The 26,848-nt window shown below is 59.1% G+C and overlaps 3 protein-coding genes across 10 annotated transcripts in view; 1 reads left to right on the top strand and 2 right to left on the bottom strand.

Moving 5' to 3' along the window:
• Nucleotides 1–497, bottom strand: part of NIP7 (nucleolar pre-rRNA processing protein NIP7) — a 71,392-nt gene extending 70,895 nt beyond the window's left edge. For 4 of the 5 annotated variants that reach the window (XR_007920025.2, XR_011384061.1, XM_051847246.2 and 1 more), the window contains exons 1-2: nt 258–391; nt 49–135 (exon numbers count right to left, since the gene is read on the bottom strand). Coding sequence is in view for 3 of the 5 variants with exons in the window: in XM_051847246.2 (XP_051703206.1) it covers nt 49–135; nt 258–313 (143 nt within the window). In the remaining 2 variants the exon portion in view is untranslated. Of the gene's footprint in view, nt 1–48; nt 136–257 lie in introns of all 5 variants that reach the window. The other variant, XM_002711729.5, reaches the window with a different exon arrangement.
• A 96-nt stretch (nt 498–593) lies between these two features.
• Nucleotides 594–8,608, top strand: COG8 (component of oligomeric golgi complex 8). 3 transcript variants are annotated; one of them, XM_051840156.2, is made up of 7 exons: nt 594–976; nt 2,474–2,681; nt 3,404–4,231; nt 5,459–5,627; nt 6,060–6,235; nt 7,870–7,873; nt 8,069–8,608. In XM_051840156.2, exons 1-7 carry the CDS (start codon nt 594–596, stop codon nt 8,224–8,226), a joined length of 1,926 nt encoding a protein of 641 aa, XP_051696116.2. In that variant the 3' UTR covers nt 8,227–8,608. The 3 variants fall into 3 exon arrangements, with proteins under 3 accessions (XP_051696116.2, XP_051696115.2, XP_069918759.1); XM_051840155.2 differs by lacking the exons at nt 7,870–7,873; nt 8,069–8,608 and having other exon boundaries at nt 6,060–6,399; XM_070062658.1 differs by lacking the exons at nt 5,459–5,627; nt 6,060–6,235; nt 7,870–7,873.
• Nucleotides 8,609–11,444: 2,836 nt separating this feature from the next.
• On the bottom strand, nt 11,445–22,214 carry VPS4A (vacuolar protein sorting 4 homolog A). 2 transcript variants are annotated; one of them, XM_008257545.4, is made up of 11 exons: nt 21,964–22,214; nt 18,494–18,605; nt 18,264–18,411; nt 16,915–16,973; nt 16,692–16,811; nt 16,104–16,260; nt 14,731–14,879; nt 14,355–14,436; nt 13,889–14,108; nt 12,901–13,041; nt 11,445–12,299 (listed from the first exon to the last, which is right to left on the bottom strand). In XM_008257545.4, the coding sequence occupies exons 1-11, from the start codon at nt 21,982–21,984 to the stop codon at nt 12,198–12,200; spliced, it is 1,311 nt and encodes a 436-aa protein (XP_008255767.1). In that variant the 5' UTR covers nt 21,985–22,214; the 3' UTR covers nt 11,445–12,197. The 2 variants fall into 2 exon arrangements, with proteins under 2 accessions (XP_008255767.1, XP_002711764.1); XM_002711718.5 differs by having other exon boundaries at nt 16,915–16,976; nt 21,964–22,212.
• Nucleotides 22,215–26,848: the final 4,634 nt, after the last annotated feature.

Here is a 26,848-nt window from a genome sequence, read left to right as displayed (position 1 = left end):
GGGTTGGTGCGCCCCGGGCCCCCCGGCCCCCGCCCGGCCCCGCCTCACCTCACGTAGTACACGCGGTCGTTGTGCAGCCTGAAGCAGTAGGTGCCGTCGGGCCGGTCGACGAGCAGCTGCAGGTTCTCCCCGATGCTGGGGGCCAAAAAGAGGACCAGAGTCCGCTCGAGGGGGCCCGTCCCGGCCGCGCGCCCTCACGTCTCCCCCGTCCCTCTCCACCGCACACACTCCCTCGTCCGCCCCGCGCGCGCGCCTACTATTTGGCCATCTTCTCAAACATGACCCGCGTCTCCTCTTCAGTCAAAGGCCGCATCTTTCCGCCGGGCTGCAGCCCCAGATCCGCGTGCCGCAGTAACCGGAAACGGAAGTCGGTCGCCGGCGGCTCCCGGGCAACACCAAAACCTGCCTCTCTTGCCCCGTTCCGGTCGTTCCTCAACCCAGGGCCCAGGCGCCCGGAGGACCGCTGGGGAAGGAAAGTCGGACGGACCAGCAACCATAGAGACAGGAAACGCGCCCCTGTTGTTTCCGGTTCTAGGAGCGGCGCCAGCGCGCCCTCCCCTGGCCGGAGGTGAAGTGACGCTGCTGCCGGGAAGATGGCGACGGCGGCGACTGTCCCGTCGTCAGCCACTGCCACATCGACGGCTGCCGCTGTCGGAGAGGTGGAAGATGAAGGGCTCCTGGCGTCGCTGTTCCGGGACCGCTTCCCCGAGGCCCAGTGGCGGGAGCGGCCGGACGTGGGCCGCTACCTCCGGGAGTTGAGCGGCTCGGGGCTGGAGCGGCTGCGGCGCGAGCCCGAGCGCCTGGCGGAGGAGCGGGCGCAGCTGCTGCAGCAGACGCGCGACCTGGCCTTCGCCAACTACAAGACCTTCATCCGCGGCGCCGAGTGCACGGAGCGCATCCACCGCCTCTTTGGCGACGTGGAGGCGTCGCTCGGCCGCCTGCTCGACCGCCTGCCCGGCTTCCAGCAGAGCTGCAGGTGCGGCGGGGCTGGCGCTCCCGGGGCTTTTCGCTGGGCGAGCTGACACTTAGCGTAGCGCTTTATGAAGCCACTTAAACCTCGCGGCAGCCCTCGAGGTAGAGGTTAGTGACTGGTCCAGGGACCCAGTGAGTTTTCAAGTCGGAACTGGAACCCAGGAGCTGGCCCCTCCCTCGCAGGGCGGCTGAAATCCACGCAGAGCACTCACCGACGGGTCTGACGCGGTTAACTGCACACACACACACACACACACACACAGCCGGTGGGAAGCGTGTGCTCCAGACGTGTGTCCGGGCCCCTGATCCCGTCCCTGCTCCCCATGTCCTCAGTCTGTTAGCCTGGGTCTGCCCCCGGCCTTCCGTGAGCCTCGCTTCGTTCCTGTGTCTGACGGCACAGCTGTTGGCAGTGCGGGCTTCGGCTTGCAGAGCCCCGCAATTAGAGAAGGAGGCCTGAGCAGACCTGGGCGCGAAGGCAGGCTGACCGCTGGCCTCGGGAGACATGAGCGCCTGGGGCGCGGGGCGATGTGGCCGCTGGGCTACGGAGAGGACCATAGCAGCTGCTTTTTTTTTTTAATATTTATTTTATTCATTTGAAAGACAGTTACAGAGAGAGGTAGAGAGAGAGAGGTCTTCCATCCGCTGGTTCACTCCCCAACTGGCCACAATGGCTGGAGCTGCGCTGATCTGAAGCCAGGAGCCAGGAGCTTCTTCTGGGTGTCCCACGCGGGTGCAGGGGTCCCAAGGACTTGGGCCATCTTTTACTGCTTTCCCAGGCCATAGCAGAGAGCTGGACTGGAAGAGGAGCAGCCGGGACCAGAACCGGCGTCCATATGGGATGCCGGCGCTTCAGGCCAGGGCTTTCACCCGCTGCACCACAGCGCCGGCCCCAATAGTAGCTCTTTCTAAAGGAACATTTCACTGTGTCTTTTCTACTCTGACACAGGTTCTCTGAGTGCTTCACCACGGCTAGTTAGTGGCACACGTGGGATTCAAATATTCAGATAGCTGTGTGATGTAGGAGAAATTGTTTAACCTCTCTGGGATTAAAAATTTCCTCAAGTTCAAGCGTATTTACCTCATAGTCTGTGATGAGGGTCAAACCAGATAAACCAGCCAGCCGGCACCTAGTTCACGGTAAGTTCTGGGTAATGAGCGAAGGTGTAAGTGCAGAGGGGAGGGGGGCACTGGCATTGTGTAGGGGTGGCGTAACGGGTTAAGCCACTACCCGCAGCGCCAGCATCCCACATGGGCGCTGGTTCGAGTCCCGGCTGCTCCACTTCCACTCCAGCTCCCTGCTAATGTACTTGGAAAAAGCAATGGAAGGTGGCCCCAGCACCCACACGGGAGACCCAGAAGAGGCGATGTGTTCTGGCTGTTGTGGCCGCCTGGGGAGTCAATCAGGGGATGGAAGATCTCTCTCTGCGTCTGTCTCTCCCTAACTCTGCCTTTCAAATAAAACAAAAACAGGCGAGGGCCCCATGCTCTGCTCCGTCTGTAGGAACTTCCTGCAGGAGGCCGAGGAGATCGGCTGCAGCCGGCGGATGAACACGCTGACTCTGAACCGGCACACGGAGATCCTGGAGATTCTGGAGATCCCTCAGCTCATGGACACCTGCGTGCGCAACAGCTACTACGAGGAGGCCCTGGAGCTCGCCGCCTATGTGCGCCGCCTGGAGAGGAAGCACTCCTCCATCCCGGTCATCCAGGTAGCCCACGCACACCGCTGTGCGGACGCGCTCAGCCCCTCTGGTCTGGGCTCCTGACCGGCCTTTAGGCAGAACCCCTGGCCTGTGTCACCTCAGTTTCAGCCAGGCAGTCTGGAACTGAAGACACTCGCTCATTCAAAGATGTGTGTTCCCTGTGTGCCAGGCACTGAGCTAGGTACCCGGCTGTGGTGTGGACAGAGCAGCTGGCAAGGTCCTGGCCTCTCCAGGCTCACATTCTAGTGGGAGGCCCAGTGACTGACAGATGAACAACACGCTCAGACAGTGCCGAGTGAAGAAACCTCATAAGGGATCACGGGAGAGGGAGACTGGGCTGGGTTCCTCCGGGCAGAGGGTCAGCGCAGGCCTTTCTGGAGAGGGAACATTTAAGCTGAAACCAGATGATGAGGAGCCAGCCACTCCCAGATCCTGGGAGAGAGCAGGCGGCTGAGGGGGGAAGGAGTTGCGTGTTCACACAGACATTGTAGTGCCAGCGAGAGGGCCCTGGAAGGGGGCAGGCATGGCGAGCAGCGGGGGCTTCACGCAGTGGGAAGTCACTGCCAGTTTTAAGCTCTGTGGACAGAGTTACAGATCTCGGCCAGATCTTGGGGAACCAGCACGTCTGAGCTGTAGGAGATGGACCTCGGACGTGAGGAAGGCCAGGGGGATGCGGGTGTGCCATGTTCGGGGCAGTGCGGGGCTCAGAGCGTGTCCCTGTGCCGCAGGGCATCGTGAGCGAGGTGCGGCAGTCCATGCAGTTGATGCTCAGCCAGCTCATCCAGCAGCTGAGGAGCGGCATCCAGCTGCCCGCCTGCCTGCGCGTCATCGGCTACCTGCGGCGCATGGACGTCTTCACCGAGGCTGAGCTGAGGGTGAAGTTCCTCCAGGCCCGAGAGGCCTGGCTCCACTCCATCCTCACTGCCATCCCTGATGACGACCCCTATTTCCATATCACGAAAACCATCGAGGCCTGCCGCGTCCATCTGTTCGATGTCATCACTCAGTACCGCGCCATCTTCTCGGACGAGGACCCGCTGCTGCCCCCCGCGGCAGGGGAGCGCACAGTGAATGAGAGCGCCATCTTCCACGGCTGGGTGCTGCAGAAGGTCTCGCAGTTCCTGCAGGTGTTGGAGGCGGACCTTGCGCGGGGGGTCGGCGGCCGCCTGGACTCCCTGCTGGGCCAGTGCATGTACTTCGGGCTGTCCTTCAGCCGGGTGGGGGCTGATTTCCGGGGCCAGTTGGCTCCTGTGTTCCAGCGGGTGGCCATCAGCACTTTCCAGAAAGCAATTCAGGAAGCAGTAGAGAAATTCCAGGATGAAATGAATTCCTACACCCTGGTCTTGGCTCCAGCCATCCTGGGCAGCAGTAAGCTGCCTGCCGCCGTGCCAGCCGCTCAGCCGGGGACGCTGCAGCCACCGATGGCGCTCCTGGACTTCCCACCACTCGCGTGTTTCCTCAACAACGTTCTGGTCGCCTTCAATGACCTGCGCCTCTGCTGCCCTGTGGCCCTGGCGCAGGAAGTGACCCGGGCCCTGGAGGACGCCCTTGTCCAGGTGAGCACGTCCTGCTGGCTTCCTGCTGCCCGGGCCTGTGGGGACAGGCAGGCAGGGAGTGCGCTGTAAGGGGTTCCTGGGGCAGAAGTTCTGATCGGTCTCCTGGCTATGGGACCTGGAACAGTCCACGAAGCGGCTCCCACGTAAGGAGGACTCAGTATTGTACTGGTGTCCTGTGCTGTATGACGGCTCCACCACCAGTTTCTGTGAGTCAGGAGAACGGGGCCCTGTGTTCAGGCTCTCACAACGTTGCCATCGAGGTGTCAGCCAGGCGTGGCCTCAGGCCTCCCTTCGGGCTCATTCAGGTAGGCGGTTTCAGTTCTTGCAGGTGCAGAAGCTTCAGGGCTGAGGCCCTCCGCTCCTCAAGGCCTTACGATGAATGGCATCGCGTCATTTCTGTGCAGCTGTATAAAATCTTGGTGTCCCCTTGTAAACGCAACCAAGCATTCGAAGCATCGTAGAGTCAATGCAATTCAGGTTGTAGAACTCAACACTTACATGGTGCTTGCTCCATGCCAGGTAGCAGTCAAGACTTGATCCTTGTGGCTGGCACCTGGGCAGCGGTTAAACCATCGCCCTGGATGCCAGCATCCCGTACGAGCGCTGGCTGGAGGCCGGGCTGCTCCACTTCCAATCCAGCTCCCTCCTAAAGTGCCTGGGAGAGCAGTGGAAGGTGGCCCAAGTACCTGGACCTCTGCCACCCATTTGGGAGACCCAAATGGAGTTCTAGGCTCCTGGCTTTGGCTGGGCCCGACCCTGGCTGTGGCAGGCATTGGAAGTGAACCAGCAGATGAAAGATCTCGATCTCTCCTCTTTCTCTCCCTCCCTCCCTCCCTCCCTCTGTGTCATTCTTCATTTCAAATATGTAAAAATAAAGGCTTGATGCTCACAGCACCGTGAGGTAGGACCTACGACTGGCCCTACTTTACAGGTGAGGAAACTGAGGCATGGAGGCACAGAGCGCTTAAGCAACCAGGTGGAAGTCACAGAACCAAATCTGCAGCTGAGACCTGAACACAGGAATCCCACACCAGAGCCTGTGTTCCTCACCCTGTGTGCCACCTCGCTGTGACGTCAGCTGGCTGCCCTTTGTGGACCCCCGAGGCCTTACCCCTGCAGAAACCTCGCACACTTTGCTTCATCTTTAAACAGCACAGTATAACGATGTTGGGAGCGACTGTGACGCAAAGCGAGGGTCCCGCGTGACGCCGGCGCCCTGTCTCCTAGGTCACCAAGACGATCCTGGCCTTCCACCGCGCCGAGGAGGCCGCCTTCAGCAGCGGCGAGCGCGAGCTCTTCGTCCAGTTCTGCACTGCCTTCCTGGAGGACCTGGTTCCCTACCTCAATCGCTGCCTCCAGGTCCTCTTCCCGCCGGCCCAGCTAGCGCAGACTTTAGGTAAGGGGAGGGAGGCAGCGTTTCTTTGCACGGCTTTGCTGGAAATGCACCTTGCGAACGACGTGATCCACCTGGCGACGCCGGCCACCGAGCAGCCCCACGTGATGGCTTTACACGAAGTACGCAGAGGAGGGATTTAACTCGTTTTCCCCGACCTGCTGTCACGTCCCGCGGCCCCTGCGGTGGGAGTGAGGGTGGGCGAGGCAGCGGGCCAGGGGGCAGAGGGCCCAGGGTGGCCGCCGCGCATTGGGCCCCCACAGGAAGGCCGGGGCTCGCGCCCTGTGCGGGGCTGCCCGCCTCCTTCCTGGTCTCGCTTTAGTCTGCAACAGGATGACTGTGTCTGCCCCTCCCTTTTATTTTCTTCCTGTGATCTCTAGACTGAATTTCAGTGTAACTCATTTTCCATTTCGCTCTCCTTACCGTCTGCGGCAGGCATTCCACCCACTCAGCTCTCCAAGTACGGGGACCTTGGGCACGTGGACGTCAGCGCCATCCAGGAGCCCCTCGCCTTCATCCTGCCCAAGAGAGAGATGGTCTTCTCCCTGGACGGAAAGGAGCCGGCGGCCGAGCCTGGCCCCTCGGCGCCCCCCGAGGGCGGCCGGGAGGAGGCGCTGTCTGCGGAGCCGGCGGAGCCGCCTCCCGAGAGCACGTAGCCGGCCCCGGGCGCCGAGGCGGCCTCTCGCGCGCGAGCACGCGGGGAGGCGGGTTCAGGGGGCGCCCGGCTTTCTCCTGTCCGCGGGTGGCGCGAACAATAAAGCTCGTGGGCGCCCACCGCCTGCCGCTTTCTCGCGACGCCGCTGCCCGGAGGCGCGGGAACTGCGCTTCCCGGCGTCCCCGGCGGCTTCGGGGGCGGGGCGGGGCGGGGCGGGGCTTCCCGGGCGGGCGCCATGGGCCGGCTGTGCGGCGGGCTGCCGCTGCTGCTCGGGCAGCTCCGGGGGCGCCGCTGTGCCGGGCCGGCCCCGCTGTGGGGCGAGGCGGCGGGGGCCGGCGGCGCCCGGGCCTGCAGCTCCGCCGCCCGGGACGGCGCGGAGGGCCCGGCGCGCCGGCGCTCCTACTGGCGCTACGTGAGGCGGCTGGTGCGGGGGCCGCCCGAGCCGCCGTACTCGCACGTGTGCCAGGTCGGGGACCCCGTGCTGCGGGCCGTGGCGGCCCCGGTGGAGCCGGCGCAGCTGGCGGCGCCCGAGCTGCAGCGGCTGGTGCAGCGGCTGGTGCAGGTGATGCGGCGCCGGCGCTGCGTGGGCCTGAGCGCGCCGCAGCTCGGGGTGCCGCTGCAGGTGCTGGCGCTCGAGTTCCCCGAGGCGCTCTTCCGCGCCTGCGCGCCGCGCCTGCGCGAGCTCCGCCAGATGGAGCCCTTCCCGCTGCGCGTGCTGGTGAACCCCAGCCTGCGCGTGCTGGACAGCCGCCTGGTCACCTTTCCCGAGGGCTGCGAGAGCGTGGCCGGCTTCCTGGCCTGCGTGCCGCGCTTCCAGGCCGTGCAGATCTCAGGTGCGGCCGGTGGGGGCGGCGGCGCGGCCCGGGGTGGAGGGGCTGTGGCTGAGAGCGGGCCGCGCGGAGGGGGCTCTGCCCGGTCAGCGAGGTTGCTGCGCTAAGCCAGCCTCCTGGGCCCGGGAGGCACGCAGGCAGTGCCGCGCTGAGACGCCGCCCTGGGCAGCAGCTTACAGCGCTGGGAGGTCGGGAGGAAGACGGCTGCTCTTTGCCCCGCGAACAGCGTAGGGCGTGTGCCGGCCGCCGGTCGCGCTGGCATCCCACGGAGGCTCCACCTCCGACCCAGCTGCCCGCGGATGGCCCGAGTGCCTGGGCCCCTGCGCCCGTGTGCAAGACCTGGCTTGAGTTGCAGATTCCTGGCTTTGGCCTGGCCCAGCCCTGGCTGTTGCGGCCATTTGGGGAGTGAACCAGTGGATCGAAGATCTCTGTCCCTCTGTAACTCTGCCTTTTAAAATAAATTTAAAAAAATAATAACACCGTCAAGATTTGGGTGAACATAAAAGAGTGGGGAACCAGGTTAAATACCTGGTGATGGGCAGAGTTGTTTTCAGCGTGGAGGCTGCTATGCCCCCCTCCCTTTAAGAGGCACAGCGACAGAGGCCTTCCATCCACTGGCTCACTCCCCAAATGTGTGCAGTACCCAGACCTGTGCCAGGCTGAAGCCAGGAGCCAGGCATTCCAACTGGATTTCCCACTTGGTGGCTGAAACTCAAGTACTTGAGCCAGCATCTGCCACCTCCGAGGGCTTATCAGGGAGCCGAGTCAGAAGCAGAATAACAGGACTCAGTCCCAGGCACCCTTGATAAGGGATGCGGGTGTCCCAGGCAGCACCTTGACCCTGTCCCCCCCAGTGCCCGCGCCTTGGTTCCCTTGCTCGGTACCTCTTCCAACAGCAGTAGGGAAAGGCGGCTGCGAATGGTGGCCTCCCCTCACCCCCGCCGGAACTTCCTTTGCAGGGCTGGACCCGAGAGGTGAGCAGGTGGTGTGGCCAGCGAGCGGATGGACGGCCCGCATCATTCAGCACGAGATGGACCACTTGCAGGGCTGCCTGTTCATTGACAAGATGGACAGCAGGTCGTTTACAAACGTCCACTGGATGGAGGTAAATGACTGAAGCTTTCCTGCCCGACTCGGGGGCCTGAACACCAACACGGACTGGGAGCTGGACACAGGGTACCTGGCTTCACCTTGGCATTGGCTGGAATCCCAGAAGACAGTGGACTGCCAGAGCGAGCCACCCTGAGGTGGAGGAGGTTAGAAACGTTTGCCCAGAAATCACCTGTGGACAAAATAGCGCCACAACTTGGGAAGCAACTGCACCCCCACCCCGGGAGTGGGCATTTCTGAGGATTTTGTATGGAGAGAGGGTGACAAGTAAATAACCCCTCAGACGTGGTTTCGTAAGGGCTGTATAATCCGCTCCCAAAGCCAAGATCTGATACTAACGTCGTCCCCAAACTCCTGAAAGCTGTTCTGAAAACATGGAGTTGATCATCTGCACGGTGTTCTTTTTACAAAGGGCTGTGTGTGTGCCCTCGGCACGCTTGCTTGTGGAAGTGACACCCAGGCAGAGGGTTCCCAGCGCAAGGAGGTGTGAAGGGCAGCATTTATGGAAGTAGGTGCCCACGCACCTGAACAGGTTCTGCAGAGTTAGGTCTTAACTTCCAGACTTGGGAGGACTGTGCTTCCAGTACCCACACACCTGAACAGGTTCTGCAGTTAGGTCTTAACTTCCACAGACTTGGGGAGGACTGTGCTTCCAGTACCCACGCACCTGAACAGGTTCTGCAGAGTTAGGTCTTAACTTCCAGACTTGGGAGGACTGTGCTTCCAGTACCCACGCACCTGAACAGGTTCTGTTGAGTTAGGTCTTCACTTCCACAGACTTGGGAGGACTGTGCTTCCAGTACCCACATACCCGAACAGGTTCTGCAGTTAGGTCTTCACTTCCACAGACTTGGGGAGGACTGTGCTTCCAGTACCCACGCACCTGAACAGGTTCTGCAGAGTTAGGTCTTAACTTCCAGACTTGGGAGGACTGTGCTTCCAGTACCCACACACCTGAACAGGTTCTGCAGTTAGGTCTTAACTTCCACAGACTTGGGGAGGACTGTGCTTCCAGTACCCACGCACCTGAACAGGTTCTGTTGAGTTAGGTCTTCACTTCCACAGACTTGGGAGGACTGTGCTTCCAGTACCCACACACCTGAACAGGTTCTGCAGTTAGGTCTTAACTTCCACAGACTTGGGGAGGACTGTGCTTCCAGTACCCACATACCTGAACAGGTTCTGCAGTTAGGTCTTCACTTCCACAGACTTGGGGAGGACTGTGCTTCCAGTACCCACGCACCTGAACAGGTTCTGTTGAGTTAGGTCTTAACTTCCACAGACTTGGGAGGACTGTGCTTCCAGTACCCACGTACCTGAACAGGTTCTGCAGTTAGGTCTTCACTTCCACAGACTTGGGGAGGACTGTGCTTCCAGTACCCACACACCTGAACAGGTTCTGCAGTTAGGTCTTCACTTCCACAGACTTGGGAGGACTGTGCTTCCAGTACCCACACACCTGAACAGGTTCTGCAGTTTAGGTCTTCACTTCCAGACCTGGGGAGGACTGTGCGTCCAGCGTCCTGGGCAGCTGCTGCCTGGCTCGGTCTTTGGGTGCAGGCCGTGGGGCAGGGCTGAGGGCGGCTGCTCGCTGGGAGGGACCAGTGAGCCCCTTCCTGCACAGTCAGGACAGACCCAGAAAGCAGGACAGGAGCTTCCTTCCCGATCACACTGCCCAGGGTAGCTTAGGGGAAACGTCAGGACTTGATCCGAGGTGAAGTGACTCGGCCTTCTGGGTGACTGCTCATTTATGTTGAGTATTGGGAAGCAGGTGCTTTCGCCCCCCAGTCTTGAAAATCAAAGCAAGCCGGTAGGAGGAAGTCCAGTGAGTTGTTTAGAAAAAAGGGGTTTTAAACAGCCGTTCATTAAGTGTACCTAGGAAAGACTCCCCCATCCCCCGGCTTTCTCTGGGGAGCACCCCCGTCCCCACTGGCGGCAGTCAGACTTGGCACAGGCATCCGACCACGCCCTGCCCTGAGGTCAGACCTAGCTTCTGGGAAAGTCTAGAGAGCCCTCCTGTCTACTGGAAACTCACTTTCTGCAAGTGAGAACGCAGTGGCTTCCCCTCATGGGGCAGCCCGACACGCTGGCGCCCTCGGGTCACAGGGCAGTGGCACTGACTCCTTGCAGTTCCAGTAAAGAAATCGTCCACCCCAGGCAGCCATCACCACAGGTTAGCCACTGTGAGCAGTGGTTCCTGCCGCTGAGGAGGGCACAGAAAGGCAGGTGTTTGACAGCTGTGACCCAAGCTGCCCTACAGACCCCGTTCACCCCCGTAGCTTGTCAGGGTGTTTAGGCAGCAGAAATGAGGAAGCAGGTGAAAAAAGGAACAAGGGCCTCCTGACACGAGTAAACGCAGCAGCCTGGAAAGTCCTGACTAGCTCACTGAGGCTGCAGAGGGGCACTTTCCTGCCCTGACCTGTGTTCTAGCCTTCACAAGCGGGGACTGGGGGACGGGGGCAGATAACCAGTGACACAGGAACTCCCAAGTGACAAAGAGCCCAGGCACACTGCTACATAAATGTCCCGTGGATGGGGCCGGTGCTGTGTAGTAGATAAAGCCACCACCTGCATGCCAGCATCCCATATGGGCACTGGTTCAAGTCCCTGCTGCTCCACCTCTGACCCAGCTCCCTGCCATCGACCTGGGAAAGCAGCAGAGGATGGCCCAAGTGCTTGGGCCCCTGTGCCCATGTGGGAGACCGGGGAGAAGCTCCTGGCTTCAAATCAACCCAGTTCTGGCCATTGCAGCCATTTGGGGGTGAACCAGTGGGTGAAAGAAGCCCTCTAACTCTGCCTTTCAAATAAATAAATAACTCTTTTATAAAAACTGCCACCTGGAGGCCTGCTGATGCCGCAGGTAACGTGGGGGTGGGCTAGAACAAGCCCTGCCGCGGGCTGCCTGCTTCCTACCTAGGCCTTTTCTGTGTGACACGGTGTTACTGGCTGTGTCTGTGCCAGCAACCTCCTCAGCTTCTGCTCCCTGGCACTTGGCATTTCCGGGCTGCCTCCTCTGCCGGAGGCAGGACCGCAGGAAGAGCTGCCCGGGTTCCCTAAGCACTCCATGCGGCCTTCTGAGGCCTGGGAGGGGTCCTTGCCCACCTGCATGCAGAACAGGCCTGCAGGGGTGGCAGCTCGCGAGCATTCCTGCTTCTGCTGCAGGCGGGGAGGGGGCAGGAGGAGGAGAAAACCAGAGGGGCAAGGGCCAAAGATAAGTCTCTGCAGTTACTCAAGAAGGGAAGAGGTTTATTAGACCATTTCCAGGAGAGGGACCCGGGGCAGGGCAGTGGCCGTGCTCAGCGTTCTCACACCCAGAGGAAAGGCAGCCGTGCAGACCGCCCACCACCTGCCTCTGACCGACCGCGCCAGCTTTGTGCTCACAGAAGCCATCTCCTCCTGCTGCGAGGAGGACACGGGGCCCGGATGCAAATGGGGTGGATGGGAATGGCTGTTCTTAGTCTTTGCAGGCAAAGCTTGGCCTGGGGATCCAGGGGCTTCAGCCAGTGGGTTTTCAAGGAGGCAAACTTGGGCATCAGAGGAGCAGAGGCAGCGGGGCCTGGCAGCCGTCTGGGGGCTCTGCTGTGCCACCCACAGCTCAGCTGCTCCCACTCCTTGTTGTGTCCAGGTGATTTTATTTATAAACAAGTCGGAAATCCAAGCAGCATTAATTTAGGGGAACAAAAAAATGTTAAAGGAAAAGACGATGCGTGGGCAGGCTGAGCAGGAGAACTGGTGAGCGTCCAGGAGGGGAGAGGGGAGAGCCGGAGTCCACCGTGTGCACACGGGCGGCGCGGCGGAGCGTCTCTGGCCGCCAGGCCCTGCGAGGCCCTTCCTTCCTGCTCCCGGACGCACGCCAGCAGAGGGGATGCTGTAGTGACTTTAGGACGAGCCCAGAGCCCTGCCCGGCCACTGCCGCAGAGAGAACCATGGATGTGCCCCAGCCGATCTCCCACCTGCATCACCCTAATGAAGCAGCTTTTAGCTCTCCTGGCCGAAGTCCTCTGAGAATTTCTTCACTTTCAGGAGGTCATCTGCGTTCACCGTGGGCCGAGTGGTGGCCAAAGAGCGGAGCATGTCCGACTGCAAAGACCAGAGCAGGGGCTGAGACGCAGCGAGGCTCTGGGGCCTCGGACTCCCCTCCCCCGGCCCTGCCATCTACGTAGAAGCCTGCCTTCCAGGTCACCTCCCCCACCCCGCACACAGCTGCCTCCCGAGTCTGCCCACGCAGCACCCGCTTCCCCCTGGGGCAGCTGCGTTTGCAGCCTGAGGGCTCGAGGGCCTCTGCTCTCTTCACCACACTAACTCCCGTAGCAGGTGTCTGAAGTGGGCCCCACACCACCCCTGGCAGAGCCCTGCAATCAGCAGGACTAGGAGAGGAAGAGGCCCCGGCTACTGGGTTGGGAGCCGCCTTGCAAAGTGCACCCGACTGTGCCCATGGACTTTTACCCGTCCCTTCTGTGGACCAAGGAAGCCAAACCCCCGGGCCGAGTCCATGACTGGGGCCTGACTTTTCTTGCTGAAGATCATAAAATGCTAACGCCGCAGGGGCCCTCACCACCCGGAGCCACAGAGGCTTCTGTGCAGCAGCCGCAGCAGCCCAGCACACGGCGGAGCGGCTCATTTCCACTCTGACCCAAGTTTCCAGTTGCAGGGCTCTGTGCGGCCTCAGCTGGGCACTTACCATGCAAACCACAGGCTCTAAGAGTTTGTCACCAGGGACATCCATCCACGTCATCTCCATGGCCCCGGGATCTCCCGGTGAGCATGGTGTCAGGAGGTCGTCGATCATGACGCCAGGGTTGGTGCGAGAAGGGCCACAGACCTGAAACCAAGCCGGACTTTGACTGGGGAGCAGGGCTGCCCTCAGGTTTGGGGAAGGGCAGAACACCTCGTGTTTCTAAGGACGTGCTAAAGGGGAGAGGATGGTGGACGCATGGGCTCCTTCACGCTATCCAAGCAGCTCAGGGACTGGTTTCAGAGGCTCGCGGTCAGTGCCCTTCCAGCCACTCCTCTGCAGCTCCCACTGCAGCCCCAGCCCCCACCCCAATGTCTCCCTCATTCACGCAGGCAAGTCTCATCACGAAGTCACATCCCGAACAGTTTTCTGGCTGAAGTCTACACTGCTGAGCACTGCCCCATGTCCCCAGAGCTCGCGCCCTCCCCTCCTTCAACCTATGGCTCGAATGCCAGCCCAGCATGGCAGGTTCAGGTTGAACCTCCAAGACGCCTGCTCTCCCTCACCCTGCTCTGTTCCCGAGTCACCTAAGAAACTAGCATTTGTTTGTTTACTGTTCCTCCCCCAGCCGGAGAGGAGGCTCCTGGAGGGCAGGGACTTTCCTATGTGTGGTCACTTAATTCCTCCCAGCACCCAGGACAGGGCCAGGCACAGAGCAGGACCCCAGGAGACAGAACAAAGACCTGCTGATGCGGCGGATGTGTCCTGGTGGCTCGAACGTTTCCCTGGCGTCCACCCTGCACAGAGCTCTTTCTGGTTGACTGCGCGGTGTTAAGATGGGGCCCTGTCCTCAGGTTGCTGAAGCAGAGGACCCCAGCAAGTGGAGCCCCGGGCCCACCTGGCACTCCCCCTGCTCTCCAGAAGAGGCGGTCACCAGAGGAGCTGGGGAGCAGGACCAGGGTCTGGCAGAGCGCAGTGCTTGCTGGCCACGCACCTTCTTGAAGTGTGTCGCCGACTGCACTTTCCTGACGGGCTGCATGAGGGAGTCCCGCACGATGACGCTGATGTCTGCCCCAGAATAGCCCTCCGTCTTGCGGGCCAGCTCGTGGATGTCGGCGTCCGTGAGGCTGTGGGGAGTGCTCCCCAGATGTAACCGGAACATCTGCGCACGGGCAGCTTCCTCTGGTAACGGAATGTAGATTCGTTTTTCAAACCTAGAAAGCCAAGCGCAGGGCAGGAGTTGAGAGCAGGGGCTAGAAGGGTGCCAAGAGCAGCAGCACAGAGACCGAGTGAAAGCAGCCGGCTTCCAGGCTGGCACTGCTGGTGGCATGGCCAGCTTCAACAAAGACCTGAGGATGACCCTGGAAAATGGCTTTGGGTCACAGCCATGGACTGCAGTCACAGGCTAACCATGGTTACAGAAGACTTCGGGCCCCCAGCCCCTCCTGGGGAAGACTCACCTCCTTCTAATGGCCGAATCCAATACCCAGGGGATATTTGTGGCGCCAAGAACCAGAGTCCCATCATTGTTATTCCCCACCCCTGTGGAGAAAGGGAGACAGCGGCTGGCTTTGACAGCACCTGCACAGGTCAGGGAGACTTGTGGGGCTGCACCTCCAGGGCTCTCTGTCACCAACGGCAGCCAGCCCCGGGCCACCACGGGTGAGTCCCAACTGAAGTTAAGCCAAGTCCTGGTCTGGCTTTGCCACGGTCAGGAGACCTGTGGTGCTGCCTGTCCTCAACCCAAGGACACAAACCCAACCACAGCTCAACTATGAAGCCCTGGGTGGACCTTGGGTGAAATAAGAACCCGGGGGCCGCAGGCCCAGCACGCACCCTGCATCTGGACCAAGAATTCTGTTTTGATCCTTCGGGCAGCCTCGCTCTCATTCTCATTTCGGGAGCCGCAGAGGGAATCCACCTCATCGATGAAGATGATGGAAGGCTTGTGCTGCCTGGCCAGCTCGAACAGGTTCTTCACTAGCCTGGGAGGGCGGGGAGCAGGGTGAGGGTTGGAGGCCCACACACACGCCCAGCCAGGTCCCAGGCACTTCTCTCCTCGCGCCCTTCCCCCAGGAGCTGACCCCAGCCATGCCTGGACTACAAGGAATGGGAGTCACAAGTCCTCTGGCAGAGTGGAACCAAGAGGAGCAGGGCAGCAGACTGGCACAGCGGTTAAGACAGCATTTACGACACTTGTGTTCCCACACCAAGTCCCTCGGTTCAATTCCCGGCTCCTCATTCCAGCCTTCTGCTTGTGCAGACCCTGGGAGGCAGGGGTGATGGCTCAAGTAGTTGGGTCCCTGCCACCCACGTGGGAGACTGAGACTGAGGTCCTATTCCTGGCTTTGGCTTAGCCCAGCCCCTGCCACTGTAGATATTTGGTGACTGTGCCAGCAGGCAGGTGGGAGCTCCACCTGTCTCTCTGCCTCTCAAATAAATATATAATTAACTACAGGTATCCATTTATTTATTTATTTTTTAAGGAAGAGCAGGCCCTGGCATCAGCTTCAAATCCTCCAAGTCCACTCATTAGCTGTGGTCTTAGGTCAAGTTACTTTCCTTCCTCTTTGTTTCAATGTCTGCAAAATGGGAGTGAGCTGTGGGGAACAAGTTACCCACAAAAAATGTAATTCTCAACTGACATTTGATTATTATTTGTTCCTTTCCCTTACCCTCTTTTTTTTTTTTTTTTTAATATTTATTCATTTATTTGAGAGGCAGTTACAGACAGACAGAGAGAGGGAGAGACAGAGAGAGGTCTTCCAGCCACTAGTTCACTCCCCCATTGGCCACAACAGCAGGAGCTGGCTGATTTGAAGCCAGGAGCCAGGAGCTTCTTCCAGGTCTCCCATTTGGGTGCAGGGGCCCAAGCACTTGGGCCGTCTTCTGCTTTCCCAGGTGCATTAGCAGGGAGCTGGACCAGAAGTGGAGCAGCCAGGACTCAAACTGGTGTCCATATGGGATGCCGTGCTGCAGGCGGAGGCTTAACCTACTGCGCCACAGCGCCAGCCCCGCCCTCCCCTAGAGTCCTTCCTCTCTCCCAGGTTCCCTTCCACATGTATCTTTGTCAGGACCGTGCCCTGTACAATTAGTACCAAGATGTCACTCTCCTGGCTAGTTTCCTCAGTACCCAACAGCAGCCCCTGGGAGGTGACTCCAAGGGCAGGGACCAGTGCCCCAGGGGCTGCTGGGCAGGGCTGACTTACTTCTCGCTCTCCCCCAACCACTTAGACATCAGATCTGAGGAGGACACAGAGAAGAAGGTGGAGTTGTTGGCCTCCGTGGCCACAGCTTTGGCCAGGTAGGATTTCCCCGTGCCAGGGGGTCCAAAGAGCAGTATCCCTCGCCAGGGGGTGCGCTTGCCTACAATGCAGAACAAAGGGAACGTGAAGTCAGCGTCTCGTGATGGGAAAGGGGGGGACAGCAGCAACAGAGCGGAGCCCAGAGACCTTTACTGACTGTGGACACCATCAGGGAGAAACGGTTCTAGAAAACAGCTGAGTCCAGAAGCAGAGGGAGCTATACCACCTGCTGGGAGCTTAGTTCCAGCCCTTGCTCATGACCCCCTGACCTTACACTGCCTGGCCCTGGTTTCTGACCCTGCCCACCCCAAGGAGGTCAACTCAGAGTCCCAGCCACAGCCAGTTCCTGACACCAGCGAGCAGCCAAGGAGTAGACGACGGTGGTCGGCAGGCCCTGGGCCTCTCCTGACAGCACACTGCCGGGCCCGGCCGCCGCCCTCCGGAGGTGACGGGAACCAAGATGCCACCTGCCCTGCGATCCTCAACTCTTACCTGTGAACAAATGTGGGAATTTAATTGGTAAAATGACAGCTTCTTTGAGGGCCTCCTTGGCCCCCTCCAGCCCCGCCACGTCATTCCACCGTATGTTGGGCTTCTCCATGACAACAGCACCTGCAAGAGGGCGGCAGACCTGGAGCCAGGCCGACACGCGTGAGCCGACCCACGGGGCACCCACGCCTGGCCCCTTCCACGCCTCAGGGCTCGAGCCTCTTACCCATCAGCTGCTCCTGCAACTTCTTTTTCTCTGGGTTATCCCCTTCGCTGTCACTATCGCTGCTGAAAAAGCAGACAGAGAATCACAGGCTGGCCTCGGAGCCCGGGCCAGGAAGCGGCCGCCAGCACGGCGGGGAAGGGCGCCCTCCTGCCCGGCAGTGGTGAGGGGCCAGCGAGCAGGCACCTCGAGGACATCAAGGCCGCACGCCGTCAGCAGCTCACCTCTGGGCCCTCCAGCAAACACTGCTGGAACCCATTCTCGCCTCTTCATTAGGGAACAAGTGCAGAGACGCCTGCCTTCTCCTGAGCGCTAATGAGGGAAAAGTGCTCTGGCTGACTTAAAAAAGCAGCCAGCCAAGCAGGCTGGTGTCAGGAGCCCCTGTGCAGACTCACAGACAGCAGCAGCACAGGGCAGTCACAGTCCTCAGGGCAGCGGTCACGTCACTCTAGCACAGACTGCACGCTCATCCCAACAGCCAGTTCTTATGCTGACGTCACGTACTTGCCATCCACAAAACTCTGCCCTCCCTCCAGGGCCTGCAGGCAGGCTGCCTCCCATCAGATGAAGATGGTCATTCTCTGGCAGGAAGAGCAGTGATGTCTACTGAGTGCTCCCTGCGTGCCAGGCTCTGTTCTGAGCTGTCCACACCACTCATGCGCTCTTCACGGCAACACCAGGAGAGGAGCACCATCATCTTCCCCTTCTAAGGGAGGCTGGAGGAGACCGGTGCTGTGGCATAGCAGGTAAAGCCTCCGCCTGCAGCGGCACCAGCGCCCCACATGGGCTCTGGTTCCAGTCCCGGCTGCTCCACTTCCAATCCAGCTCCCTGCTAATGGCCTGGGAAAGCAGTGCTTGGGCCCCTGCACCTGCGTGGAAGACCCAGAAGAAGCTCCTGGCTCCTGGCTTCAGATCAGCCGAGGTCTGGCTGCTGAGGCCATTTGGGGAGTAAACAAGTAGATGGAAAACCTCTCTCTCTAACTCCGCCTCTCAGATAAATAAGTAAATCTTTAGAGAGAGAGACTGGAGGCTCAGGAGGTCATGGCACTTGCCCAAGGTCACAGGGCTAGGAAGTGGCAGAGCCGTGTTACACCCTGCGGGCCTGGTGACAGAGCCCAATACCCGTGACCTGTGCGCTGGGCTCCCCAGCCTTTCTGTACAGACCCAGGGAGACAACACACGTGGCAGCATTCGGCAAGGCGCAGAATGAAAGCAGCTGTTGGCACACACTTCCCCGTAAGGCAGGCACCACGGAAGCCGGCGGCAGCATCGGCACCAGGACACAGTGACACCGGGGGCACGCGGCCCGGGGGCGCCTGTCCCTCGGGGGCTGCGCGCTCCTGCACACTCACCCCTTGCCTTCACTCTGATTCTCTTTCACTGGCTTCTTGCTGTGCTTCTCCTTGTTCCGTAAGTAATCCTTCAGCTTCTCCGCTCGGTCTAGGTACTGCACGCACTTGGCTCGAATGCTCTCCTTGGCCTTGTCGCTGTGCGCCTCATCTGCAAAAGGAAACGTCCCCGTGAGCCCGGGGCTTGCCCTCTTGCAGGAGTTCTGCAGCGGGGACGCCCACGCAGCACTCACACTTGATGGCGTGGAGGAAGTACTCCACCGCATGCTGGTACAGCCGTAGGGCCTCCTCGTAATTCTTGGCTTTGTCCTCCTCTGTGGCTTTCGTCACCAGATCAATGGCTTTCTGGAAAGGCCAAGCGAATAGCTCAGTGCATCCCAGGAGGCCAGGAAGGGCCTTGGGGACACAGGCGGCAGAGGGAGTGCAAGGCTTGAGGGCTTGTGGGTAGCAGACCGTTGTTCTGCCCGTCTTTCCCAACATTACCTAGAGAGGCGCTAACAGGAAGCTATAAAAGACAGTGGCCCTCTTCACAGTGAGCTCCCGCAGGCAGACCCACCCTGGACCCAGCAGGTGGAAACCAGACAAGCTCAGGTCAGGGCTCACAGGGTGAGTTCACATGACTCCCTAGTCTACTGCCTCAAGGCAAAGAGAACTGGACCCGAACGAGAGCTGGAGGGGGGGAAGCAGCAGCAGCAGCGTGCCGAGCTCCTCTGCAAGGCGCCCAGAAACCACACTGGGCCTTGGGGCCGGAGGAAAGCCGGGGACTCGCTCATCAACTCAAGATGGTTTTTAAAGATCCGTTTATTTATTTTGAAAGTCAGATTTAGAGAGGGGGAGAGACACAGAGAGAGAGACATTTTCCATCCACTGGTTCACTCCCCAAGATGGTCACAACAGCTGGGGCTGAGCCAGGTAGCCAGGAGTTTCATCCAGGATTCCCACAGGGGTGGCAGGGGCCTAAGTACTGGGGCCATCTTCCGCTGCTTTTCCCAGGCCATTAGCGGGGAGCTGGGTGGAAGAGGAGCAGCCAGGACGTGAGTGGATGCCCATACGGGAGGCCAACGCCGCAGGCGGCAGTTTTACCCGCTAGGCCCCAGCACGAGTTTCACCAGGTGACCTGAGGGACCTCTGCTCCCTGCTCCTGGCCCAGCTCTCTCGCTCCTCCAGGCTGGAAAGGTTTTCCTAAGTTGCCTCAAGCTGATCCCCAGGGAGGGCAGGCTTGGACACATGGCTCAACACACCAGCGACTCGTATGAAAGTGCTCACTTACTCCAGGGGTAAACATGCACTGCCAATTAAGGGGAACTGTCTTCTGGAACCTTCTAAGAACTCTGTGAGAAAGAGCAGCATGGGGAAACTCCCAGATCCTGCAGGGCCATGGCCTAGCTCAAAGAAAAGCACCTACACGTCCCGTTTTAGAAGCCACAGCTCCATCAGCCCACGGAGCACGGCCAGCACCCCTCCTCGGTCTGACGCGGCGTCAGCCTGGGGCAGACCTGTGGTCCCGGCCAGGGCGAACACCAAGCCTCTCACCAGCCCTCGGCAGGGCCAGGGCATCTGTCCGGCCCTTCCTCATCTGCTAACTAAGAAGTATCGGAGAGAAACACACACACGGCTCTGCACGACGGACGGGGTGAGGCCTGGCCACCGTGAACGGAACTCAGCCAACAGAGGCGGCAAGGAAGGGCGCGAGAGATGGCGCCAGCCCCTCCATTAGCTGCGAACGGCCCGGAGTGCCCAAGCTGCCGGCTCCGTCAGCTCACACACCGGCTTCGCTCAGCCACTCTCTCCTCTGCCACTGCTCTCAGGTCCGCATGAAGGCGGCGTCCTGTCCCTGGTGGCTTCTCCTCCCCACAACAAACGCCCCCAGCTCTCCGGACTTTTCCTTTCTACGCCTCTTCTTGTCTGGGTCTGTCCCGGTGAAAGCTGGGGCTCAGAACAAAGCTGCAGGTGGCTCTAGCCCACCCCAAGGGAGCAGGACAGGCCCACTGCCCACTGCCCTTTCTCCATACCGGCAATGCACCAGGAGGCATCTGGGTATTTTTGGCAACCACATACAGTTTCTCCAGTGCAGGAGGTCTTGCTTTCAATACTTTTGCCCACCAGGAAGGTAAGGTGATAAATCAAGCTGCCAGGCCCACCACAGCTCTAGAAACGCGCGTGGCCAGGGGGGTGGGGTGGGGGGAGAGGCTGGCAAGGGCTGGCAAGGGTCACACAGGATTCAGGCCTCACCGGCGTGGGAACCCTGTAACTCCTAACTCCGTCTCTGCAGCACAGAGGCAGCCACAGACAGTATGTACATACATTAGCTGGGACGCACTCCAATAAAACTTTATTCACAGACACTAAAATGTGGGTTTCCTATTATTGTCACGTGTCAAGAAGTAGTCTTCTCTCTCCCCAGCCTTTTGAAAGAATGTGAAAAGCCATGACTTCACGTGAAGCGAAGGGAGCCAGACACCACAGAGCACGTCCTGGACGACTCCATCTATACGAAACGCCTACCAGAGGCCAACGCACAGACAGGGGCGCGTGGCGGCCGGGGGCACGGCGGGACTAGGAGCGTCGGCCAGCGGGGCAGGGTTCCTTCCAGGGGTGATGAAAATGGTCTCATGAATGGCTGGGGGGGGGGGGTGTTGCACGCTCTGAATAAAAAGCCCTAAATCTGTACACTCTGAATGGGTGGGCTGCAGGGAATGCGGGTTACATTTCATAGCGCTGCTTCCTACAAGATATTCTTAGCCCCCAGGCCATCCAGACCTGGCTGGGCTGATGGGATCTACAGCCTAGGACGGCAGACCTGGCGCTAACAGATGGAGGGTGCACCTGGCTTGGACTCCACCTAACTCAGCTCAGCACCCTGACATAGCCACGCACCCTCCACCTGCAGGGGTCTGAATGTTTCTCACCCTCTGAGGCTCTGGCCAAGTGGCCCTTCTTCCATGAAGTCCTCCCGAACTCCCCCGAGCACTCTGTCTGCCATCACTTACTGTGGAACAGACGCTGTGCTAGGAATGCTTCACGGGAATTATTCAATAAAGAGCCATCGCCACAACTCTTCAGGGTATGGCCCCATTTAACAGGCGGGGAGACCCAGACTGCAAGGGCAAACTAGCCCAAGGTCACCTGCCAGTGAGTGGAGGGCTGGGACGCAAACCCCTGTCTCAGGCCTGAGCAGGTTTGTGTTTTCTGGCTATGCAAGGCAGACGGCACCTGGAGGAGGGGTCGGTCACTCGCCCCGGCGGCGCCACCCCAGCACCGCCCAGCACCATCCAGGGACTGAATGAAGGGTCGCCGGCCGAGGAGGGGAGGTCGGGGGCCGGGGAAAGCGCCGGAGCTTGTTGGCAGGGGGCCGCGGGGCTTCCAGGGCCCGGCGCTGGAGGAGGAAGAGGGAGTGACCGCCGCTCCGGGCCCGGGCCAAGCTCCTGGAGGCGGCGCCCGTGAGGCCCGGCTGAGGCTACCGCGCGGCGGTTCCGGGGCGCCGGCGGCACGTAGCGGCCTCGGGGCTCGGCCAGCGGGCCGGACGGTGAGGACGCCCTCGGCTCCGGGCGCGCGAAAACAGACGCAGGCGGCGCCGGGGCCGCAGCGGCCGGGCGGGGGCCGCGAGACCGGGGCTCCGAGGCCGCCCGCCCGGCTCCGCGGCCAGCAGGCCCCGCCGCGCCGCCTTCGGCCTCCGCAGCCGGGCCGGGCTGCGCCGAGGTACCTGGAGGGTTGACGTTGTCATTTCATCTCCTGGGTCCGCCCCACACCCCGCGGCGCTGCTTGCGGCCTCGTCCGGCCCCGGGGAGCCGAAGTGCTGGGTCTGCTGCGGGGAGCCCGACGAGGCGGCGCTGGGCGCGGACAGGGCAGCCGCTCGCAGCCGGAGCCGAGTCGTAGGGCGAGCGAGCAGCGCGGCCCAGAGCGGTCGGGCCTGAGCCGCGCGGCTGCCCCCGGCGGCCACGGCCGGCACTGCAGGCACCGCTCCCTGCGGCCGCCGGGAGGCCGGGGCCAGCGCGGGGACGCACGAGGGGCGGGGCGAGGGCGAGGGGCGGGGCGAGGGGCGGGGCGAGGGCGAGGGCGAGGGGCGGGCCGAATAGCATTGGGAAATCCTGGATCCCACTGGCATTAAGTTAGAGGCTGTAGGGCTGTTTTACTCGGTCAGTAAACCTGACTTCCCAGGAAACTTTGGCTTCCTGATGTTTAACGATCCGATTAAGTTAGTACCTACCTTCTGTAGCTTTAGCGGCAATGATTGAGGCTGCTAATTAAATAGTGTGCCTCACACTGGGGGCTCAGTGCTTGGTAAAAATTAGCATGCCGGAGACGCGAAGGCTCATTTTTTTTTAAATTTTGACATTGAAAATTTTAATTTTAGTTTTTAACAGATTCAATATGATTGCTAGATACAAGTCTAAGAACATAATGATAGGGGCCGGGTGGCGCAGCAGGTTAAAGCCCTGGCCTGAAGCGCCAACATCCCATATGGGTGCTGGTTCGAGACCCGGCTGCTCCACTTCCAATCCAGCTCTCTGCTATGGCCTGGGAAAGCAGCAGCAGATGGCCCAACTGTTTGGGCCCCTGCACCAACATGGGAGACCTGGAAGAATCACCTGGCTCCTGGCTTTGGATTGGCTCAGCTCCCGCCGTAGTGGCCATCTGGAGAGTGAACCAGCAGATGGAAAACCTCTCTCTGTCTCTACCTCTCTCTCTCTTTCAAATAAATAAAATAAATATTTTTAAAAAAATGAATGTTCCCAACACAAAGAAATGGTAAATGTTTGAGGAGGTGGATTGCCAGTTACTTGGTTTCATTATCACGTGTGGTATACATGTATTGAAATATTACCCTGTTTGCCATAAATTCACACAACTATATCTCAAAATGCTTGTTGCATATTAGAGAGATAAGGAAAAGGAGTCAGTGGGTAGGGCCTGTGTTGTGGTGCAGTGGATTAAGCTGACACTTATGACTCCAGCGCCCATCTCAGAGTGCTGGTTCAAGACATGGCTGCTGGCCTGCGCCGCGGCTCACTAGGCTAATCCTCCGCCTAGCGGTGCCGGCACACCGGGTTCTAGTCCCGGTTGGGGCGCTGGATTCTGTCCCGGTTGCCCCTCTTCCAGGCCAGCTCTCTGCTGTGGCCCGGGAGGGCAGTGGAGGATGGCCCAGGTGCTTGGGCCCTGCACCCCATGGGAGACCAGGAAAAGCACCTGGCTCCTGGCTCCTGCCATCGGATCAGCGCGGTGCGCCGGCCGCAGCGCGCCGGCCGCGGCGGCCATTGGAGGGTTAACCAACGGCAAAGGAAGACCTTTCTCTCTGTCTCTCTCTCTCACTGTCCACTCTGCCTGTCAAAAAAAAAAAAAAAAAAAAAAAAGACATGGCTGCTCTGCTTCCAACTCAGCTTCCTGCAGTTGTGCCCTGAGAGAGCAGCTGAGGATGGCCCAAGTCCTTGGATTCCTGCCGCCACATGAGAGACCAAGATAGAGTTCCTGGCTCCCGGCTTGTCATTTGGGTAGTGACCCAGCAGAGGAAAGATCTGTGTGTGTGTGTGTGTGTCTTTCCATCTTTCTGTATCATTCTGCCTTTCAAATAAATACATAAATCAGCCGGCGCCGCGGCTCACTAGGCTAATCCTCCGCCTTGCGGCGCCAGCACACCCGGTTCTAGTCCCGGTCGGGGCGCCGGATTCTGTCCCGGTTGCCCCTCTTCCAGGCCAGCTCTCTGCTGTGGCCCGGGAAGGCAGTGGAGGATGGCCCAAGTGCTTGGGCCCTGCACCCCATGGGAGACCAGGAGGAAACACCTGGCTCCTGGCTTCGGATCAGCGCAGTGTGCCAGCCGTAGCAGTCACTTTGGGGGTGAACCAAAGGAAGGAAGACCTTTCTCTCTGTCTCTCTAACTCTGCCTGTCAAAATAAATAAATACATAGATCTTCACACACACACACACACACACATCCTATCATGAGAGGTGGCTGTGTGGGCTTGCTCAGGCTACCATGACAAAATACCACAGACCAAGTGGCTCAAACAGCAGAAATTTCTTTTCTCTCGGTTCTGGGAGCTAATACTTCAAGATTGGAGTGTGGGGGCCTGTGCTGTGGGGCACCAGGTTAACCACTGTCTGCAGTGCCAGCATCCCGTACAGATGCCAGTTTGCATCCAGCTGCTCCACTTCCGATCCAGCTCCCTGTTAATGTGACTGGGAAAAGCAGCAGAAGATGGCTCAAGTGCTCGGGCCCCTCCGCACACACGTGGGAAACCTGGAAGTCAGAGATGGCTGGGTGGGCAGAACAAAGAAAAGACAACACAGCCAGTAAATCTCAAACCCAGCCCTTGTCATGGAGAGGAAATTCCCATGTTGAAACCCAGAACCCCGGCCGTTGCCGTGGCTCACTAGGCTAATCCTCTGCCTGTGGCGCCGGCACACCGGGTTCTAGTCCCGGTCGGGGCGCCGGATTCTGTCCCGGTTGCCCCTCTTCCAGGCCAGCTCTCTGCTGTGGCCCGGGAGGGCAGTGGAGGATGGCCCAGGTGCTTGGGCCCTGCACCCCATGGGAGACCAGGAAAAGCACCTGGCTCCTGCCTTCGGATCAGTGCGATGCACCGACTGCATCGCGCCGGCCACGGCAGCCATTGGAGGGTGAACCAACGGCAAAGGAAGACCTTTCTCTCTGTCTCTCTCTCTCACTGTCCACTCTGCCTGTCAAAAAAGATGGGATTACTTAAAAATGAGACCTTTTGGAGCAGACCTTACTCTAGTCTCTCTGTCCCATAGATACCAGGGGCGCATGCACACGGGAAAGACCAGGTGAGGACACAGCGAGGGGACGGCCATCTACAAGTCCAGGAGAAAGACCTCAGAAGACACCAGCCATACTGACACCCCAATCTTTTTTTTTAAGAATATTTATTTACTTATTTGAAAGTCAGAATTACAGAGAGGAAGAGACAGAGAGAGAGAGAGAGAGAGAGAGAGAGAGACATCTTCCATCTACCGGTTCACTCCCCAAATGGCCACAAAGGCCAGCGCTGGGCCAGGCTGAAGTCAGAAGCCAGGAGCCTCTTCCAGGTCTCCTACGTAGGCAGTAGAGGCCCGAGCACTTGGGCCCACCTTCTGCTGCTTTTCTCAGGCCACGAGCAGGGAGCAGGATTGGAGGTGGAGCAGCCGAGACAGGAACTGGCACCCCTATGGGATGCCGGCATTGCAAATGGCGGCGTCACCTGCTATGCCACAATGCCGCCCCCCAAGCAAGTTTTTAAGAGTGGGGTAGTTCTGACTCTGCTTCAAAATGGCACAAGAGGCAGGCGATCCTCTCGCCCACAAGTGTCTCTGATGAGAAAAACCCAGGGGTAAGAAACACGCAGGCGGCTCCCCCTCCCAGCTCCCTTCCTCCCTTAGTCCTCTCCTTCCCGCCCACTGCAGTGACGTCAGTGTCTGAAGCAGAGGTGTGAGGGAAGGGGTGCCATACAGGGGCGGCAGGAGCGCACACGTGGTGGGGGCGGGGGTGGAGTGCGAGGGAGCTGGGGGGTCACTGGTTTGGGTGTTACATGAGCAAGTAAGGCAGCGTATTGAGAATAAGGGAGTGGGGTCACTCACTATTTTTTTTTTTTAACTTTTATTTAATGAATATACGTTTCCAAAGTACGAATAATGGATTACTATGGCTTCCCCCCCATACCGTCCCTCCCACCCACAACCCTCCCCTTTCCCACTCCCTCTCCCCTTCCATTCACATCAAGATTCATTTTCGATTATCTTAATATACAGAAGATCAGCTTAGTATACATTAAGTAAGGATTTCAACAGTTTGCTCCCACACAGAAACATAAAGTGAAAAATAATAGATGATTTTTTTTAATGATGATGAAATCAGATCAGACCTATTGTCATGTTTAATCCCAGTGAGAGTCAAGTTGGGAGTTGATAGTTTCTTTTCTTTTCTTTTCTTTTTTTTTTTTTTTTTTTTTTTTTTTTTTTTTTTTACAGAGGATCAGTTTAGTATGCATTAAGTAAAGATTTCAACAGTTTGCACCCCCATAGAAACACAAAGTGAAATATATTATTTGAGTACTCGTTATAGCATTAAATCTCAATGCACAGCACATTAAGGACAGAGATCCTACATGAGGAGTAAGTGCACAGTGACTCCTGTTGTTGATTTTACCAATTGACACTCCTGTCTATGGCATCAGTAATCTCCCTATGCTCCAGTCATGAGTTTCCAAGGCTATGGAAGCCCCTTGAGTTCTCCGACTCTTATCTTGTTTAGACAAGGTCATAGTCAAAGTGGAGGTTCTCTCCTCCCTTCAGAGAAAGGTACCTCCTTCTTTGAAGACCTGTTCTTTCCACTGAGATCTCACTCACAGAGATCTTTTGCCAGAGTGTCTTGGCTTTCCATGCCTGAAATACTCTCATGGGCTTTTCAGCCAGCTCCGAATGCCTTTAGGGCTGATTCTGAGGCCAGAGTGCTATTTAGGGCATCTGCCATTCTATGAGTCTGCTGAGTATCTCACTTCCCATGTTGGATCACTCTCCCCTTTATTTATTCTATCGGTTAGTGTTAGCAGGTACTAGACTTGCTTATGTGCTCCCTTTGACTCTTAGTCCTTTCATT

Source organism: Oryctolagus cuniculus, chromosome 18 (assembly GCF_964237555.1).
Source record: "Oryctolagus cuniculus chromosome 18, mOryCun1.1, whole genome shotgun sequence".
Taxonomy (NCBI): Eukaryota; Metazoa; Chordata; class Mammalia; order Lagomorpha; family Leporidae; genus Oryctolagus; species Oryctolagus cuniculus.
Note: the sequence above shows the minus strand (reverse complement) of the source record. Positions and strands in the feature narration are given on the sequence as shown.

Coding starts and splice junctions, on each gene's coding strand:
- VPS4A (XM_002711718.5), bottom strand. CDS start 21,984: ATGACAACGTCAACCCTCCAG. Junction 16,261..16,691: donor ATTCCCACATTTGTTCACAG/GTAAGAGTTGAG, acceptor TCTGCATTGTAG/GCAAGCGCACCCCCTGGCGA. Junction 14,109..14,354: donor GATTCGGCCATTAGAAGGAG/GTGAGTCTTCCC, acceptor TTGGCTTTCTAG/GTTTGAAAAACGAATCTACA.
- COG8 (XM_051840156.2), top strand. CDS start 594: ATGGCGACGGCGGCGACTGTCCCGTCGTCAGCCACTGCCACATCGACG. Junction 977..2,473: donor GGCTTCCAGCAGAGCTGCAG/GTGCGGCGGGGC, acceptor CTCCGTCTGTAG/GAACTTCCTGCAGGAGGCCG. Junction 2,682..3,403: donor CCTCCATCCCGGTCATCCAG/GTAGCCCACGCA, acceptor CCTGTGCCGCAG/GGCATCGTGAGCGAGGTGCG.